The 20,296-nt window shown below is 34.1% G+C and overlaps 1 protein-coding gene across 3 annotated transcripts in view; it reads right to left on the bottom strand.

Moving 5' to 3' along the window:
• Nucleotides 1–20,296, bottom strand: part of LRP1B (LDL receptor related protein 1B) — a 1,871,086-nt gene that overhangs the window by 18,940 nt on the left and 1,831,850 nt on the right. For 2 of the 3 annotated variants that reach the window (XM_053909154.1, XM_053909157.1), the window contains exons 86-87: nt 19,431–19,535; nt 18,450–18,563 (exon numbers count right to left, since the gene is read on the bottom strand). In XM_053909154.1, coding sequence (XP_053765129.1) covers nt 18,450–18,563; nt 19,431–19,535 — 219 coding nt within the window. The remainder of the gene's footprint in view (nt 1–18,449; nt 18,564–19,430; nt 19,536–20,296) is intronic. The other variant, XM_053909158.1, reaches the window with a different exon arrangement.

Here is a 20,296-nt window from a genome sequence, read left to right as displayed (position 1 = left end):
ATTTCTTGAAGTCAATAGCTGCCTGGTAAAGCGTTATAGATTTCACTTTGTTTTTGACTTCTTCCCTTCTCTCTAAGGCTATTGACATTAAAAAGAAAGATAATTAACTGCTGCATTCTTTTCTTAATCTTATTCTTCCACTTTCATTATACCTATATGTATACAATAGACTTAATTACAACATATTTTATATTTCATTTATTTTATATATGTATATATATGTGTGTGTGTGTATATATATTTACACACACACACACACATATATATATTTATACACACACACACAGTGGAGTATTACTCAGCAATCAAAAAGAATGAAATCTTGCCATTTGCAACTACATGGATGGAACTAGAGAGTATTATGCTAAGGGAAAATAGAGAAAGAAAAATATCATATGACTTCACTCATATGAGGACTTTAAGACAGAACAGATGAACACAAGGGAAGGGAAGCAAAAATAATATAAAAACAGGGAGGGGGACAAAACATAAGAGACTCTTAAATATGGAGAACAAACAGAGTTACTGGAGGGGTTGTAGAAGGGGGATGGGCTGAATGAAAGGGGCATTAAGGAATCTACTCCTGAAATCATTGTTGCACTATATGGATGTAATTTGGATTAAATTAAAAAAATAAATTTAAGAAAAAAATAATTCTTTGAAATTGTTGTATAGTTACAATATACTCTTTCAATTATAATATTCTGAGGCACAATGAAATAACTTTGTGTAAAAGGAATAGTATAGCAGATATTCAAATGAAGAAGAGTGAACATTTTTGGAATATCATAATAAGTTTGGCATATATAAGGGTATAAAAATAATCTTTAAAAAGGAACAGTTTTTACATTTAAGCATAGATATAAGACATATAATTAAACTGTCCAAAATAGTGCTGGCTCTGAAGAAGTAGAGTGACCGAGAATTGAGAACATCAGATAAAAAATACTGAAGGTGTATTAAAATCTGAGATATTGCCTTTTTCTGTGTAACAATGATCAACTTACATGGTCTACGAATGTCATTTTGCAGAAATGTCTTGAGTCACCTGCTTTGGGAGAACTTCAAAATAAAATAAAGAGATTAATAACTACTCCCTCTTTTCATCAAACTTAAAGGTCATGGGACTCTTCGGACCAAAGTAAAATTCAAAGGTGAACCTTAAAGCAATTTGGAATTGTATTTCTCCATATATATCGTATATATATATGAGGCTGCCCTTATTAACCATGATGATTGAGACACTCAGAAGAAAAAAAAAATCTCACAGGGGAAACAATGACACAAAGGGATTAAGGAAGCCTTACAAAACTTGTGCCATGCATGTTTTGAATGCATATTTTGGTGCTCCAAAAACCTCAATAAAAATAAAAAATATTATTACATTTTGTTAACCAGACTTATTTTGTAGTATTGCCATATATATTATGTAAAGAAATTACAAAAAAAATTAATGTTTGTTTATTTTTGACAGAGAGAGACACAGCATGAGTGGGGAAGGGGCAGAGAGAGAGGGAGACATAGAATCTGAAACAGGCTCCGAGCTGTCAGCACAGAGCCTGATGCAGGGTTTGAACTCACCGACAGTGAGATCATGACCTGAGCTGAAGTCAGATGCTCAACTGACTAAGCCACCCAGGCACCCCTAGGTAAAGAAATTTTTAAAAATTAAGCCATTTGCCAAATATTTTTTTACAAGTAATTTTGCAAATTTTACTCATGGTGTTGGCAACAGGACATTTGCATGGTGTTCCTAACTTTGAAAATCTCTATGTAGCTCCCAGTACCTTGTGTACTCCTCTCCTCACAGATAGTAATACTGAAAAATGTTATATATTTAGATGTTTAGTTATGTATTCACTTGTTAATTTTCCTGTTAAACACCTTTTAATCTGTTATTGTTTCACAACCTTCTGAGCTAAAGTTCTTTTCATATATACCTAATGATTCTTTTTTGTAACATGCCTCAAAAATTCCCTGCCCTAACTTTGAGGAGAAATTTTGCCTAAAAAATCTAATTAGCATTTGCTGAACTTTGTGCCAGATCTTAGGATAAGTATATTCGTATCAAAAATACTCTTATTCACTTCTATAATAGCCTAGTTCAAATTATGCACTGTGTGAAATGAGGAAGTACATGCTCAAATAATTTGCCAGAAAAGCATAGCTAATAACTGGTAGAAATAAAATGTGGTGTTATGATTTCATCATTGTTCTCTATGACAATGCCATGATCCTTCTAAGTCAATGCAGGAATAGGAAGAAATGTTTTTCTTTACTCCCTCATGCCCAGGAGAGTACCAGCTCCTTAATAAAAAAGTCAAACTATTATCTGCACAAAAGGAAATTGTGCATTATTTTACTAGTAGAATTGTAGGAATTACCACACTGGTTCACACTTGTGGTCAGTAATGTTTAACATTCTGTCTCTAGCAGTGACAATGAGGCACATGTTATTAAAGAGTATTTATATCCTTCTTGATATCAACTTCACAATTTTATGTTGGTTCCAAAATATTGTAGATGTGCCGAATATATCTTTAAATATCCATAATTTATAAATTCATCTATATTAATACTGAATACAATTTTAACTTCCTAAGCTATTCACTATATTTCACTTATGTGGTATTTTTTACATACAGCTTTGTACTACAATTTCCATTTATGTAGTCCTATTAATTTAACTGTTACTTCCTACATGGCAACATCTAGGTCTCACCCTGTTTTGTTTTCTTCAGAAGGCTTAAGAAACATAGCTTAAATTTATGTTATTTTTATAAGTATACTTGATTCAACTCTAGAATAATGTATAGTTTTAAAATATTCCATTAAATCATTGTGTTACCTAGTACTGATAAAATTAGTAAGACAAAACTAATTTTATTTCAATACTAAGAGAATTTGGTCAGAAAGAATTTTTTTTTTTAAGTTAATTTTATTTGTTTTGAGAGAGATAGAGAAAGAGCATAAGAGGGGTAAGGGCAGAGAAAGAAGGAGAGAAAGAATCCCTACCAGGCTCTGCCCGGTCAGCACAGAGCCCATTGCGGGGCTCTGTCTCAAGAAATGTGAGATCAAGAAATGACCTAAGAGGAAATCAAGAGTTGGACACTTAAGTGAGCCACTCAGGTGCACCAGGAAGGAGTTCTTGTTTTCTGAGAAATATTAATATAAAAAAATAAATAAATAAAATGAGATATTCAATATACTCTGACCAACAATTATTTTAGGAAAAGTTTTAAAAATGAAAAAGAAATTGAAGAAATGGGCATGAAAAAAAACCCAGAATGGATTAAAGTGATTTATTTTAAGAAGTAAGGAGGGTTATAAAAGAAAAGATCAAATCTAGTTTGCCAAGAAATTATCCAGAAAGGGAAGTCGTTTAAGATTGGGTGGTTTAAGTTAGAAATGTTTAAACATAAAATTATGTGCAGACCACTTGAGCAAAAATGGCCACCAAAGTGTGAAATGATGACAGAATAAACATTAAAAAAAATCTTTGGTAATGGAAATTTTTTTATCATCTAGATAGTTTCCAGAAAATTTTATATAAAGCAAATCTAAAAAGTATGAGGTGTTTTTAAGAGTGTGTGGACAATTTCCACTTCACTGAATACACTGAATACACCAAATGAAAGGGAAAAAAGATTAATCATAAAATTAGTACTAAGTAATATGATGGATGTAACTGAAGTCATAAAAACATTAGAAACAGTGGTTATAATGCTACAGCCAAAGGTAGGAGACAAAACAGGATACACGCTGTAATGTAGAAAGCTCTCTCTATACATTGCCAAGACAAAAGTCTAGTCCCACAACCATCTTAAAAACATACTAAACTGTGTGTATGTAGGGGGGGTGGAATTCTCTATGCTTACTGCCATGTGCACAAAGTAACTAGTTTGCCACCTGAATATTTTATGATCTAGCGCAAAATAAGGGTAAACAATAAAGAATTTTTCTATTAAAAAAAAAAAAAAACTCATGAAGGCCCTTCCCAATTCTTAGAGATTCTGTGGTACGGGGTGGTGAAATCTGAAACAAATTATTATGAGGATGTCTGATATATCCAAATGCACTTATTAAGTATTGTTAAAGGTATGTTAATCCCATGCAAATTTGGGGCAATGGTAGGGAGATCAGCAAGTGTTATCACAAGGTTTTGAATGTGTGAATGTCTGTAAGACCAATATAACTTTAATTCTCTAAAAAATATATTTAATTTCTATTGTGGTGCTCATGTGCTGGGATATTGATGCTAACCATAGTAATTTATAGCCTACATCATTGAAAAGTGGTTCTGATATAAAAATTGCCTTCTCCTTTTTGGTACTTCAGCATTCCCTTTGTTCTACTTACAAGATTACTACCTATCCACCAAAAGGTAACACCAAAGCTTTCTATCAAACACTTCTACTTGATTAAGGAACCTTTTTTTAGTATTGATGTCAACTTCTCAATTACCACATTTCAGCCTTCCTCAAAATCTAGGACCTGAACTTTCAAAAGATATTTTTACATTTAATTGTTTTAGAAACACAACAAGTAATTTAGATAAAGCATATGAGAATGATTTGCTAAAGTCAAACTTCAGTATAAATTAACAAATTTATGTATCCTGTGTAAATGTTAATTAGTCATACAACAGTCACCAGATTTGTCAACATTTATAGAAGCATGTTGCAGACAAATACTTTGGAGGCCTTATGACGAAAGATGCCTATTAACACGTTTCTTTCCTAATCCAAGTGTTAGATTACATTTCTGACAAGGTGAGAAGGTTTATGCAGGCAATGGGCTAAAAATTGATTCAGGAAGTTAAGACAAAAAGTCTTTAATCAATCTAAAATCCTATAAAATATTATAGTAATATTTTACATTATGGAGAAAACTGCAATCTGGGGGTAGTTAAAATATTTTTATGCATTTGATATACAGTCATGAATATGGTAGATTATAATTTCAAATTCTCTCTCTATACATTCATAAATATCTAAATGTGTATTTTCCTATGACAATGCTAGACTGATTGACAACTATTATTCATCTTTGTATGCTCTCATTTGTTGAACAGTGTCTGGCACATGGTCAATGTGTATGTCTGGTCAATCAATATGTTTGCCATTTGACAAAATGAATGAATGAATTCATGAAGGATGGAGGACACATGGTTGAACACGTATGATTGACTACACATGTGTAGAGACGTGTCATATACATGTGCCATAATCTATTCTATGAAGAATATATAGCACCATTCATAATAACATGCTTTCAGCTTGTTACTGATCAGTCATTTCCCACTATGTGAAACACTTTATATATAAGAACCACAGTAAAAGGCAAATATTTTCTTCCTTCCTTTTTTTTTTTTTTTGTTTCCTTTCTCCTTCCCTTCCCCTTTTCATTTATTAATTCTTCCCTTTATAAAATCAGATGATCACATTCTAGCCACTTGGGCATGTAAAATTTTTACTTCTTCAATGATACAAATTGTGTGATACTTCAGTTCTTGTCCCAGGATGCAGCCAACAAAGAAATGCTTTTCTTTCCATGACACAAATTCTAGAAGGGCTTGCCTGATGAATACTTTGCCATGGAAAAAATATATATGAATAGATACACATTATATATATACATATATACATATACATGTATACATATGTATACATGTATATGTATACATATGTATACATATATATTTATATACATGACATATATATCCATATATATGCATAATATAATACACAGGCACACACACATGTATGTATATATATATACACATATACACAATATATGCAATTAAATGTAATTTAATTCAATCAATTAATTTACACTATTGTTTGAAATTAAAGTGCTGGTATGGTGTGACACAAACAGCAGGTGTGAATTTTGGAATCAAACAGAACTCTATTGTAATCTATTCTCCCCTCCTCACAAAGGATGTATCATCAGGCAATTCGCCCATTTCAGTTTTCAGTTCATAATAGTGGGAGACAGCCATACTTTCTGCTTTGTCTCACATTGCCCAACAGTATAGCCTCTTATGATGTCACCTTGGTTTTCCTCTTAAATCCACTTCCTCTTTTACTTTATATGATACTTTTCTATGTTGTATGTTTTTCTTTTATGCCTCAAAACATTTTCCCTTCATCCGTCCTTTTATTTTACTTTCAAGGTAAGTTGATTATTACAAAAGCTGAAAAAAAAAAAAAAAAAGCTTTCTTGGGAGATTAAATGACATACTGATTATATATATATACACACATATATATGTGTGTATATATATATATATCATATGTGTGTATATGTGTATATATATATATGTATATGTGTATATATATATATATATATATATATATATATATATATATATAATTTAAAGATTGTATATATCAGGCCAATATCTATGTAATTGTAGTTTCTGATTAGGCTTAAAGTATTAGGGAGAAGTATTAGGCTTAAAGTGTTATACTCTTTTAACAAAATGACTTCTTTCTGCTACTATTTTACTATCAAAAAAGGAGAAAGAACATATTTTCTTGAATAATGGTAGTATGAGGAATCGTTATGTTTTTACTCTTGAATCAATGATGCTAGTTAAACCATATGTGTCTGATCCTTTTCTTGTATGTGTATATAATTAGTTTGGGGTCAAGTACTGGGTTGAAGATTGATTGATCTCATTTTCTTGACTTGTTCCAGCATGGGATATGAACAAGAAATAAGCCTTTGTTGTTAAAAGCATCTGAAATGGTGACTGTTTTCTATAGCAGTAAAACCTGGAGAAAGCAGTCTAAATAGAAAAAATTAAACTGTTAACAGAGGTAACATTAACAAATGAAAATATTATGTAGTTATATTGGGTTTGGTTTCTTTGGTTATTCTGATTTGCTGATTATATGAAAGGCCAAGAAAGTATCTCCAAATCAAGGGAAAATCACGTGACAACATCAAAGCTTTAAAACAATGGCTGCACAATATATATAACTCGGTAGTAAGTGTTTTTTGCTAAGCAGTGACACCTGTACTCTCAAAGCAAAAACTGGAATTAAAACTTGTACAGAAAGATGTAATGTATCTGTTTTGCATGTTTTCCCGATGGCACGTCAAGCATGGTGAAAGCTGGGACAACCTACAACTTGTTACCAGGGATCATAAAGGATAGATACTGATGTGACAGCTTTTCTTGGCCTTTACTACTCCAACCACATGCACATCTCATATTTTGTGATTTGAAAGTATGCCAAGGGGCAGAAAGCACATAAGGAACGTGTGATGACCTAACTCTTGAAATGTGGACAACACAGGCCGCTAAAGTTGAATTCCTCAATAACCCTGCTGAAAAGTTGTGATCTGTTTGAAATCAGTCATGACAAGTACATTGGGCTCTTCTCAAGTATTCTCTATGGGGGCCACAAGGTCGCTGGTCCACATGGAAGAGTGCTGCTCAGCCTGACAGGGAGACCGGAGAAGAGTAAGCCTTGTGTGTAGTCTCCTTTCTGCAAGGCCAGTGTTTTCAGAAACCAAAGCCTTAATTAGCTGTGAGGTAGAGAATAATTCCTACCTCTTTAAAATTTGTGACAGAAACAGAACTCATTATCCTCTTCCCAAAAGTCTTGACAAAGCCTTCGTAGTACCTGTACATTTCCTTATGTGTTTCTCACCCTAAGGACTTAGAAAATAATGCTGAACTTTTAATAAAATAATTAGATTGGAACAATCACAAAACCAAAGAAAATGACGAAATGCCTAATTCAGATTGGTCTCTTAATGAATGTCCCTTTGGTATTTAGATATTAATTTTGCATTCTTCTGCATTTTAAAAATCTGCTTCAAAAATGTTTATAAAGCTAATTCCTCTGTGTGTTTTCTAAGGTAATGGAGGGCGGACCCACTGCCCTTTCTTTCTCAATAGGACTTGAGCTGGGCTGTACTTAGTGTAGTTCCCCTCCCAGTTACCATCATCAACTACTTGTCTTTTAATTATGCCATATATTGCCTTATTTTCAATAATAAGCACTTTAAAAACATCCTGCACTTTATTTTTCATCTTCAGAATCCTAGAAGCCCAAATTATTTCTGATTGTGATCATTTATGTCTGGTGTATTGCAGCAGCTTTAAGATTTTACTTTTTAAGTTTTTTTTTTTTTTTAATGTTTACTACATTGAAGAACAATACTCTGTGTTCTGTATATATATTATATTTCTTAGGAAGTCTTAGGAAGTACATGCTATTAGCATTTCCATAGTAAGATGACAAAGGAGCCAGAGTAGAAAAAACTATAAATAAGCAAAACAAACTGCAATCCCGACGTACAATGTCCTCTATACTTGGCCCTTGTATGCCTTATTTACCACAAACAACTTTTAAAAGCCATTTTTTAGGGGTGGCTTGGTGGCTCAGTGGGTTGAGTTTCTGACACTTAATTGTGGCTTAGGTCATGATCCCAGGGTCATGGGATCAAGCCCTGCATTGGGCTCCACGCTGAGAGTGAAGCCTGGTTCATATTCTCTCTCTCCCTCTCCCTCTCTCTCTCTCTCCCTCTCCCTCCCTCTCCCTCTCCCTCTCTCCCCCTCTCCCTCTCTCCCCCTCTCCCCCTCTCCCCCTCTCCCTTGCTTTCTCTCTCTCTCAAATAAAAAATAAAATTAAAAAAGACCATTTTTTTTTAATGGAAAAGTACCTTTGTCCTTTACATTGCAAGTTGGGATTCATTTTAAAAATCTGTTTTTTTCAAACTCATGGCTTCTTGTTCCTGAGGAGCACCATGTCACCAAGACCTTTCTAAAACATTCCTATGACTGTGATACTTCCTATTTCAAATGTTATCAGTGTTCCCCTACTGATGACTCTCAAATTTCCAGCTAAGCATTCCATGGTCCTCACAATTATTTCATTGTCTACTATTACTGTCCAATACTCCTTTATAAGCATCATTTATTTACACCACTCAAATCTCCAGAGCCCCTGCCATATTCCTTCTTGCATCATCTCTGTCCTCAAATAGACTCAGGGGCCCTCGAGGGCAGGGGCTATATCTTACTTTCCTCTTCTCTCTCCATTTTTGATAGAGATTCCCAGAGCAAAATCAGTGAGCAAACAAAGGGCAAAGAGGAGAGAGAACAAAAATGAATAAAATTGTGTTCTTCTAATAAGTTAAGATGGTGAATTTAAGCCTGTTCAGTTCTCTATAGAAAGCTATTTAACCTGGGTTCCAGAGCCCTTAGGAAACACCCTGGGGCAGCTTTAGATGGTATCATAAAGACGAAAAAGAGAATAAAAAATCATGATAAAATCACTCTTCTATCTTTTTCTAACTCTTGCAGTTTTTGAAAATTTAATAACAAAGTAAGATGTGGTATTACAATGATGATAGAAAGATGATCATATCACAGGCTGTCAGAGCTCACAATACAATATAGGCACCAAGACATTATTTTTTAGCAGCATTAGTTAAGAACATACTACATGCAGAACATGTGTTAGCTATTGGGGCAAAACAGATAAATCAGATACAACTTCTTACTTGAAGGAATTTACAATCTGCCAGAGAGAAACAGACACATAAATTTAAAGAGGCCATGGAGTGTACAACAGGCAGCATTCCCAGGCCAATTTCATAGAAATATGTTCCATGTCCAAAGGCCACACACAGATGAGAGGTCAATTCTAGCCATAAGATATGGAATATCATAGAGGAGCATGAAAAATGTAAACACACACACACACACACACACACACACACACACACACTCACATGAGTGATCAAGGAAAGGAGATAATTTCGTGGAAAACCATTTTTCCTAAGAAAGATGAAAAAACAGATGCCCATATAAATCTAACTAAACCAAAAAGAAAAAAAAGAAAAAGGAAAAAGTAATGGATTAGGGGAAAATGCTCACAGTATGTTATTTGTAGCTTTTGTTTGAAATGAAGAAGTAAAACATAAAAACTAACATTGCTATCTTGTTTTTGACCAAATGGAGAACTGTTCTTGCTATGGGCAAGAAGCAATAACATATATTATAAGAAATGTCTTGGAGTTTTGCCATACTGCCATTTTCAAAACAGTGCCTGAATTGATATGATTTCAGAAGCAATGCACTATCAGTTAGATCCTTTCTGTTCTCCCTTTTCAGATGATACAAATAACTTAAAAACTGGATTTTTTCTTTTGTTTTTGAAAAAGAATATGAATTACATAGAAAACTATTTTTAAAAAGTAAACATTACCCAAATTCAACCAATAATAGGTAACCATTTTTTTGTGTGTTTTGTTCACTGAAAAATCCTTTGGTGCCTAGGATATTGTTGGTATATAGGAGGTACTCAGTAAATATTTGTTGATAAATGGATACGAAGATTAGCAGTATTTTTGTTGTCTAAAAGGGAAAAATATGAGCCAATCAAGGGACAGACACCTGAGATTCTGGTTCTTACAGACTTCGGATATACTAGACTAGGGGTTATAATAAGAAATATGTGGAAAGAACTATTATCTCTTTTGCACTTAGGCCTTACTAGGCTACTCATCTACTTAGCTCTATCCTGGTATATTATTTTAAAGTATCAGAAAATAAACTGTAAAACCATAGAGAAAAACTGAACACAAATATTTAATTGTGAACCAAAAATTTTATGATCAGCTCCTCAGTTACTGCATAGTATTAACAGATTTTCTATTCTTAATTTTGCTGCTAATGTGTAATTTTGTCTTCTCAATATCTTCATAGATATTTTAGAGATTTAGGGAGAATTTGTATCTGTGGTTGTGACTAATCCAATTTTAAACCAGTTTGTAAACAAAAATTCAAATAGGACCAGATTTAAATATATTGTACCTTATAGACCTAGTATAAGTGAACAATTAGTGCAAACATATCACTTTACAAACAAGAAAAATGTGACACAAAGACACAATGTCACTTGCTCAAAATCATACCTAGTTTCATTCATAAAGTCTGTACTTTTGGACCCAGTATTTCCACTTCTGTGTGTTAATCAGAGAAAACTAATGAGAAAGCATGTTTTTTTTTATCCTTGGAAAAAATAGTTAACAAAAGGATAAAGCAAAAAAACTAAATCACACATCTAATAATTGAATGATATATGGTTGATTAAATAAAGTAGGGAACAACACAGTGGAACGCTGGGCAACCACTAAGAATAAAAGCATCTAATTATATACATTGATATGGAATGATGTGCTGAATGTATTGAAAAATAAATAAATATAAAAGAGTGTCTATCATGTGATCTTATTTTAGTATATGATCATTTTCAAGTATATATTTGCATCAAGAAACTGAATGAACAGAAATAAAGTACAATAATGGTTGTTACTAGGAAATATGGACATTCTGAAAAAGTATTGCTAACTTTTATTTCTAAAATTAAAATTTATGGTCTAATAGAAATAATAACACAATGAAAATGTATTTAATATTGACATTGAGGAGTTCTTTTATTCTACTCTGAGAAGGTATTCTTTACATCATTTTCAAATACCGAAGTCTGTCCAAATGGACAAAGTTGACAAGATATCTTTTGGAGTACAGAAAACCTTGAATGATTTCTCAGAAAAAATCATAGTATGAAGAAAAGTTGGATAAAAAATGTAATGTGTACAAAAAACAAATATAGAATTTTCAAATCTTTGCTATTCTAACTACAATGTTGAGATTTCAGCCAAGAGCCACCTGCCAAAGACAGGAACTAGAGTTTGGGATATCCAAGAATACTTAAGCAAGTTACCTAAAATAAAACCATGTACACAGTGTTAGATCACCAAGATTTAAAAATAATAGCTAACAGTAAGTCTGGATCTGTAGTCATGGTCACACCCAAGCAGAAACAAAGGTCAGGTGGCTCTAAACACACATTTTCAGAATAAGTGTGCTCAGAAAATATCTCTTTCCTATGATGGTTTTTATATATACATGCTAGATTTATCTTCCTAAAGAAGAAAAAAATCTATGGTTTAGACTGGCCACTAGGCCACACCAAAAGTAACTGGAGGAAGGACTATATGAATCCAGGTAAGCATGACTCTAAAACCCATTTTCTTTCCACTTTATCTTGTAGAATCAACAGAACTTCCTTACTGTCTGTCTCACTTTGATAGTGATGGTACCAGCCAACAAATGTACCATCAATACAGAAGACCCATGTGAGCAGAATAAGGATTTGAATATGCATTCAAAATCCAGACAACAGAAGAGTTATTTTTTATTATTTTATAATTTTTAATATTTATCTTTGAGAGACAGAGACAGAGCATAAGTGGGGGAGGGGCAGAGAGAGAGAGAGAGTGAGAGAGAGAGAGAGAGAAAGAGAGAGAAAGACAGAATCCAAAGCAGGCTCTAGGCTCTCAGCTGTCAGCACAGAGCCTGACACGGGACTCGAACCTATGAACTGTGAGATCATGACCTGAGCTGAAGTTGGAAACTTCACTGCCTCAGCCACCCAGGCACCCCAGGAAGAAGAGTTCTAAAGGGAGTAATTCCTGACTTCTTCATTGTCTTATATTTTTCTTGAGTCCTTAAACACTGGTTATTTATACCCAGGAGAAGTTTTTTAGTACATTTCAATATCTTCCTAGTCTTCAGTGGGATGGGTCTGCTGTGGAGCCTAGCTCTGAAAGCTAGAAGTCTGAGATCAAGGTGTTGGCATGTTTGGTTTCTTCTAATGCCTCTCTCCTTAGCTTGTAGAGGCCATTTTCTTCCTGTCTTCACATGATTTCCTCCTCTGTGTGCCTGTATCCTAATATCCTCTGCTTATAAAGACACCAGCCATATAGAATCCATCTCTCTGTGCATGTGTGTATCTCTATGTCCTAATCTCTTCCTACAGGGACACAAGTCATACTGGATTAGGGCCACCCCAAGGACCCTGTTTTAATTTAACCACATCTTTAAAGCCCCTTTCTCCAAATACAGTCTCATTGTGAGGTACTGAGGCTTAGAGCTTCAACACCTAAATTTGGAAGGGACACAGTCCAGCTCATAACAGTAACAAAGAGCAAAATTTACAATTTTATGTGACAACTTGACGGGGCTAAGAGATGCTCAGCTGGTAAAACATTATTTCTGGGTGTGTCTGTGAAGGTGTCCCAGGAAGAGATTAGCATTTTAATTGGTAAATTAAGATCTCCCTTAACCATGAGGGTGGGCATCATACAATCTGCTGAATGTCTGAATAGAACAAAATGGCACAGGAAAGGCAAATACACTATCCCTGCTTGAGCTGAGACATCCATTTTTTTCCTGCCCTCAGACATCAACACCTGGTTTCAGATAGGAAACAGCTAAAAACCTTCCTTGAAAGAGGAAAAGGTCTGAAAGTAAGGCGTTGTTTGTTGAGAACAGAACACATCATACATGGCAAATTGGGAAGAGAGAAGACTAGAGAGATATGTTGGACTCGGACTTATATCATCAGCTACCTTGTTTCTCAGACCTTTGGATTTCGATTGAATTATATTACACCAGTGAATTTCCTGGTTCTCTCTCCCTCTTTTCTTTCTCTTCTCTCTCTCTAGAATACATAAAAATATTTCAAAATATATATAAAATATATGTATATGACTTTTATTCTACTCTTTGACACATACACACACACACCTTTTGGTTCTGCTTCCAACTAATGATATAATTATATATAAACATATATAATATTTAATATATAAATATATACTACATGTTATAAAATACTTTTTTCCTCACTAAATTTTGATTCTTCCCTTTTGAGAAATTCAGTTAAGCCGAATCAATTAAGATTTATTATTCACTACCATATGCACAAACAGATGATATCTGAGTTGAGACTAGTGGGATAATAAGAGGTAAGCAGAAAAAAAGGAGAAGCATTTCAGTTCAATGAACTGAGTGAAGACACGTAAGAGAGGAATGGTCCTGTGGTTATGGGGCAAGGCTGTATGTATGCTTGCGTCTATATAAGTATAGGAGTAGCGGTAGGAGAAGTAGAGTAGCTATAAACATGATTTTATTGGAAGATGAAATGTACTGTAAATACTGCTGGAAGATAATGCTGTGGAAGTAAGTCTATGTTGTAAAGAAAGTTAAACCCAATACAAATAAAAGTCTGACCCTAGCAAGATATCTTAGAGGTAGAAGGACATAGTTAACTTGATACTGAATTGAACACTTTTTCACATTATTGATAATTTCTAATCCTCACAACAAAATTTATATAGTATTGTCAAAATAGCACACATTAGATTTTTTAAATTTGGTTTTTAACATTATGCGATATACTTACTTTAAAAAATATCAATACTCTCTCCAAATATGCATAAAAATATCCTAGATCTTATTTTTGTGTAGGCTTTTCTGTGGAGTTTTCTTTTTCCTCCACACATAGTAATAAGTGAAAATGGCCATCAAGAGACAAAAGTGAAGGCTTTCAAAAAACAAATCTATTCCTTAAATTGAAGGATACAGTAATAAAATTTCTATGTGGAAAAAAAAACCTGTCACCTTCATAGATCTGAATACTTCATATAGACTTTCCAAATGTGTGTAAATTCTGCACATTCAAATAGTTTTCCACTCTACGAAAAAAAGAAAAATGTACTACCAACCAAACTAAAGCAAGCACTATATCTTATCTCTTAAAGCAATTTTTGTTTCCTGTAAGGCTTTTAGATGAAATAGTACATACTAGCTTTTCATTAAAGGTACATGACCACTTCCAATTGAAATCTGAGGCTGAAATCTGTGTTTCCAAAAAGCTCCCCTTATAAGAAGAATCGACTACTAGAAAGATATCCAGAGGGCTTAATATTCTCCTGTCATATAGAGATTTCAAAACATCTCCCTTAATGCCCATCCAATGGCAAAATCCAATAAGCCATTTAAAATTCTCATCCTCCTTAAACTTTCTGGAGTTGACATATATTCTTCCTTCCTTCCTTCCTTCCTTCCTTCCTTCCTTCCTTCCTTTTTTTGAGTTGATATTCTTTGACACTCTCTACTCCTTTGACTTGGAGGATTCTACTCTTTGACGAGTTCCCTCCAATTTCCATTTCTTCTCATTTACTTTTGTTGATTCCTCTATAACACAGTATCAAACAGTGATATTTCCTAGAATCCATCCTTAATCCTCTATTCTTCATTTTGTAAACCCACTCTTGTGTCATGGCATAAAATGTACCTCGCCAATTGGCCACAACATATCTCTCTAGTCTTCTCTCTTCCCAATTTGCTGTGTAGGATGTGCTCTGTTCTCAACAAACATTGCCTTACTTTCAGAACTTTTCCTCTTTAAGGAAGCTTTTCAGCCATTTCCTATCTGTAAAACTATTACACAATTTTTCCCCATAATACTGTGAAAATATCACTTCATCTATAAAGCTTTTCTCTCTTCTACAAGTAATCATGAAATGATCTCTATTGAAATGTTTTCCCACAACACTTTAGTCATATTTCTTTTTTTTTCTTTTTTGTTTCAAATTTTTATTGACATTCCAGTTAACATGTAGTATAATATTTGCTTCAGTAGAAGTTAGTAATTCGTCACTTACGTAAACACTCAGTGCTCATCACAAGTACCCTCCTTAATCTCCATCATCTATTTAATTATTACAATTGTCAAATAGGATTTTAAGTTTTGTAAACCCATTCATCTACCAAAATAAAGTTTAAGCTCTTCAAAGGTAAAAACCATGTTGAAGTTACTACAACATAAAGCAGTACAGCATAAGAGTTATAACCAAGGTATGAATTTTAGAATCAAAGTATGGTTTGAGTTTCAGGTATCCACTGGTTCCTAGCATGTAACATCAGTGTTACCATCTGTGAAATGGGGATAGTAATTACATGATGATGATAATAATGATAATCACAATAATAACAATAGCATAATATTCTAGCTTCACATAAAATATATAAAGCGCTTAACACAGTGCTTGGCAGAAAATATTTGCTAAGTTGGTTAGCTGTTATTAATTATCCTTCCAAATTTACACAGGGTCTCATTCATCACAGGTTATCAATAAACATTTGGTGAAGAATTAATGAATGGATGATAGCAGAATATCATTACCTATATTTTGCTTCTTTTATACCTTAAGTTTTTTTGAGAGATTCAGTAAGCATTACTGCTACCATCAGAATAAATCTTAGATAGTAAAAAACCAAAGCACAGACAGAATTTCCATAAAACCAAATGTAGACAAAGATACACAAAAGTAAAATATTTTTCTTATAAACCTTTCCATTAATGTATTTTTTTCCTTGTTGTGTTTATGAAATAGTCTTATAGGTGAATAAGTCTTATAGACCTTAACAGGTCAGGTGCCTCTGATGAAACTTGGTAAGAGTAAAAAATGGAACAGAACATTATTGTGAGCTGCTGTGCCCATGAGTGATATTGATTCTAGGGACACTGGAGCATTCTCAGGGCAGGCATGTTCTAGGCCCATTTGTAGGGAGGAAGGAGGGTGAGTCTGAAATGTTATTTGTACTTTTCCTGGACATAGTGCAAGAGAGACAAGACAAATGAAGACTCGGCCCCAGAACAGGCATTACCGGTATCCTAGAAATGAAGTAACATGAGTACCTAGATCAATGCTTGGTCAAGGCTCACTCTGGACTTATTAATTCTGAAATATCCATGAATCTCCTGACCTTGCTCTTCTTCCTTCCAGTTGCACTGTCCAGGTTGAAACTCTCATCACTTTTCTCCTCAAGGATTTCCAAATCTTCTATGGGGTCTCTGCAGCTGATCTCCAGTGCTCTCCCCCACATGCCAATGAGCATCACCTTCAAAAGCCAATTCCTTTAGCTCAAGCCTCTGCCTCAAATCTCTTTGGCTACTCATTCCTTTTGGGATCCTATGTAATCCCCTAACTTTGACATAAATAGGATCCCAACTCATCTTTCCAGTTTTGTGTCCTCAATCCCCTCTCCTTCCCAACTACAGTCACCCTTCATTCTAGCTATGTTCAACCACTCACAGCTCCCCAAATAGGCCATTAAGTCTCACAACCATGTCTTTACTTATGTTATTCTTTCTTTTCAGAATGCTATTCCCAACCTTACTGAATTTCATGAACTACAAGAACCACAAAAGATTGCCTTTTTCTGTAAAGCTTTCATTTCTCATTGTGAACAAATCACTTGCCCTGCTAAGAGTCCATTGCCCTCTCTTTTTCCTGTGGCCACACCTACATTATTAAAGGTTAATTAGCTGTTTATGATATTTTAACCCCAATAATTAATGAGCTCCTTAATGATGGGGGCTAAATTTCATTCATCTTCACTTGTCTAGGATTTAGCATACTTTCGGGGTCTATTAATATTTGCTGAATGACTGAAGAAATTTAGGATGGATCCAGGTAGAGGCAGAACTGAACAAGAGTCTCCTCTTGTCTTCATGTGCACAAGGTACAAACCTGAGTATGAGCTGAGGAGTCCGTCAATGCCTCAACAGATCCGTCTATACGCATTTTGTAGACTAAAATTTAAAGAGATATTTTTGGATGTAGTTTACATAGGGATATTAGTTTAACATATTCAAATATCTTCAGGAAAAAAGAAAGAATACCATTTTTCCCTATGTGATTACTTCAGTCATTTCCCATATTTTTGGACTATAATCTAAAGAATAACATTTTCTTGAATAACAAAATAGATCTTTGTGAACACAACTATAGAGTTCTGATAATGAAATAACTGAGTGTCAATACACTTGTGCTTAAAGACCATTTCTAAGTACACTTTGACACCACCATGGAGCTATTAGATACCAATCACAGCCTCTGTTTATGACATTGAGTATTAAAGGCGATCACGGATATGATCTATCTTTAAAGCTCAAGTGAAAAATGCAAAAATAACTTCCATTGTGATGAACATTGACCCCAAAGGTGGTCTCTGAAATTTCTCGGAGGAAATGAGTTTATTTTTTTATTGACAAATTGAGTCAGGAAAAAAAAAAAAAGATTTAAACTATGAGGAAACAAAATTTTTACCACATACCTATTTCTTCTGTAAGTGTAATTGTTCTCAGTAAAATTTTGGGAAACAAAATAATGTATTGGTTCATCAGTACTTGAAATTAAAAGTCAGTTACTAAACAAAAGCCACCATTCCAAATATAGTATAGACTATAGCAATAGAGTCTAAGAACACCTGCTTCTGCACTTCTCTAATTAAAAGCCACTATTCTAGCAAATGTGTTTTCATTAGACAGTTCCATGAGCTTTCTCATTCCCTCCATTATATTTCTAGACACTCTAGCTGACTGTGGTGCATACACTTGTTGGTGAGCGAAGCAAAGGTTAAGTGTGTGTGTGACACAGATGAGCCCCGAGATTAAGTATACACTGTGAAATGCATGTGGATGTTCATGATTTAAACCAATGAACTGTGGCCTGAAATGATGTCACACGAAGCGCAGTGGTAAGTGGAAGGTTAAACCTACTTGCATCTCGGCTCATTAAACGCAGTTAAAGTGCAAATCCCCTCATTCTGACAGTAGTGATCACAAGGGTTCTCTTTCTGGTCACAGCGCTGACTTTTAAACCCCACAGAGCATCTGCAGAATTTCAGTAAAATACAGCTAAATAAAGCGGCTGACTTTTTTTCTAAATATGTTTCAAGTTCATTTCATACAGAGATAGTAACATATGAATCAAACTTTGTCAAGTAAGTCCATTTCTCTCTCATTCACACTCATCACATGCTACTCTGACAAGGTGGGGACAGATCGTGGATATGGATCATATGTGGGCATTATCCTTCTAGTCAAGCAGTGATCAAAGAAAACTCAAAATAGAAACCACATAAGTGAAATGGTTTTATTTCAAGTTGTCCATTCTGGACTGTCAGGTATTTAAGAGGGAAAATATTAAATTCTAGATTTTTCTCATGAGCAGAGAATCTCCCAATACTTTCTAAATGTTCAGAAACCCAGATTCAAGTTAATGTACTCCAAAGGAGACAGGGGCTTAATAGGTTTACATAATACAACACTCTAAACCTGATATAAACATCAAATAACATCATTATACATTTGAAAAAATACCACAGTTTCTTTTTAAAAGGATAGCTGTAAATACCAAGTATACATAAATATGATTATGTCTGGGTTTCACATATCTAAATAAGGTCAATGAAATTAGAATAATTTTACCTGGCATTTCCAAGTTCAAAGATCTATGAATGTCTTCAATGGGTATGATGCTAAGAACTGAATGAGCTCTTCCTTATGAAATCACTAGCAAATTGATGAAGGAGGAGATTCTGTAGCACATGAGCCAATGAGGGACAATACTTGATCAGAGATGTCCGTGAAACATTCATTTAAAATGTATTACTCCAAGAGAGGAGAACAATAGAAGAAGGATTCCATGTACATACAAAGTCATACTATAACAAGCCCACAAAGTTATATAATACTCACAGACACACAGGTACATTTGTCTCAGGGTCCAGCTGGCATGTGCCACCATTGTAACAGTAGCCATCACATAACTGACAGCTAGAGGCAATCTTTCCATTAGTGCAGCTGCAGCAACAAAGGAAAAAAGAAACCTCATTGTTAGTGGCATCATTATTGTCGAAAGCTGACATAAACTCTCTGCAGATAAGAATATTCATCATAGAGAAGTAATGGAGTGTGCCTGGCTAAAAGTAAGTTTTCAGAAAGACAGACTTCCTGGAGGCAAAGATTTTTTTTTTAACAAAATGATAACAATTTTTTTTCTTTTGGTAATTTTTAAATTTTCAACCCACTTGCTTAATATAAAATTTTAATATAGTTAGAGATATGTGTAAAAAAATAGGCTCTAATGTCTATCACTTACACTGCAGGGAGACATCAGCATTTGTATCTTATTCCCTTTTCATTTAACTAGGGTTTGGTGACATCAGTGTGAATTACAAACCACATGATCAAATATTCTGGAAGCAAATGCTTCAGCTATCTGTTGTAAACTGGAAAATCTGGTCCAAAAACACTGTTAAGAGTTTCAGATTCCAGATTTTGTAAGAAAGTATAAGATTATCCGGTAGTCGCCTTTTCTCTTCGATTATGTACTGTAATTAAAGTCAATGTTTTTATTCTAACACACACACACACACACACACACACACACACACACACACAAGATCATGGGTAGTTCATTGTAAAAATAGAAATGTTATAGGAACAATACATAATTTGGCAATAGGGTAAGGAGGTAGGTTTTCTTATGGAAGGATTCTAATTTACAGCACATTATCTGTCTGAGATAAGAATAAACACCATGGTTTATGCTACATGGAAAA

This window comes from Panthera pardus, unplaced genomic scaffold (assembly GCF_024362965.1).
Source record: "Panthera pardus isolate Hobbes unplaced genomic scaffold, ASM2436296v1 HiC_scaffold_10, whole genome shotgun sequence".
Taxonomy (NCBI): Eukaryota; Metazoa; Chordata; class Mammalia; order Carnivora; family Felidae; genus Panthera; species Panthera pardus.
The sequence above is the reverse complement of the archived record's forward strand: the minus strand, read 5'-3'. Positions and strand labels throughout refer to the sequence as shown.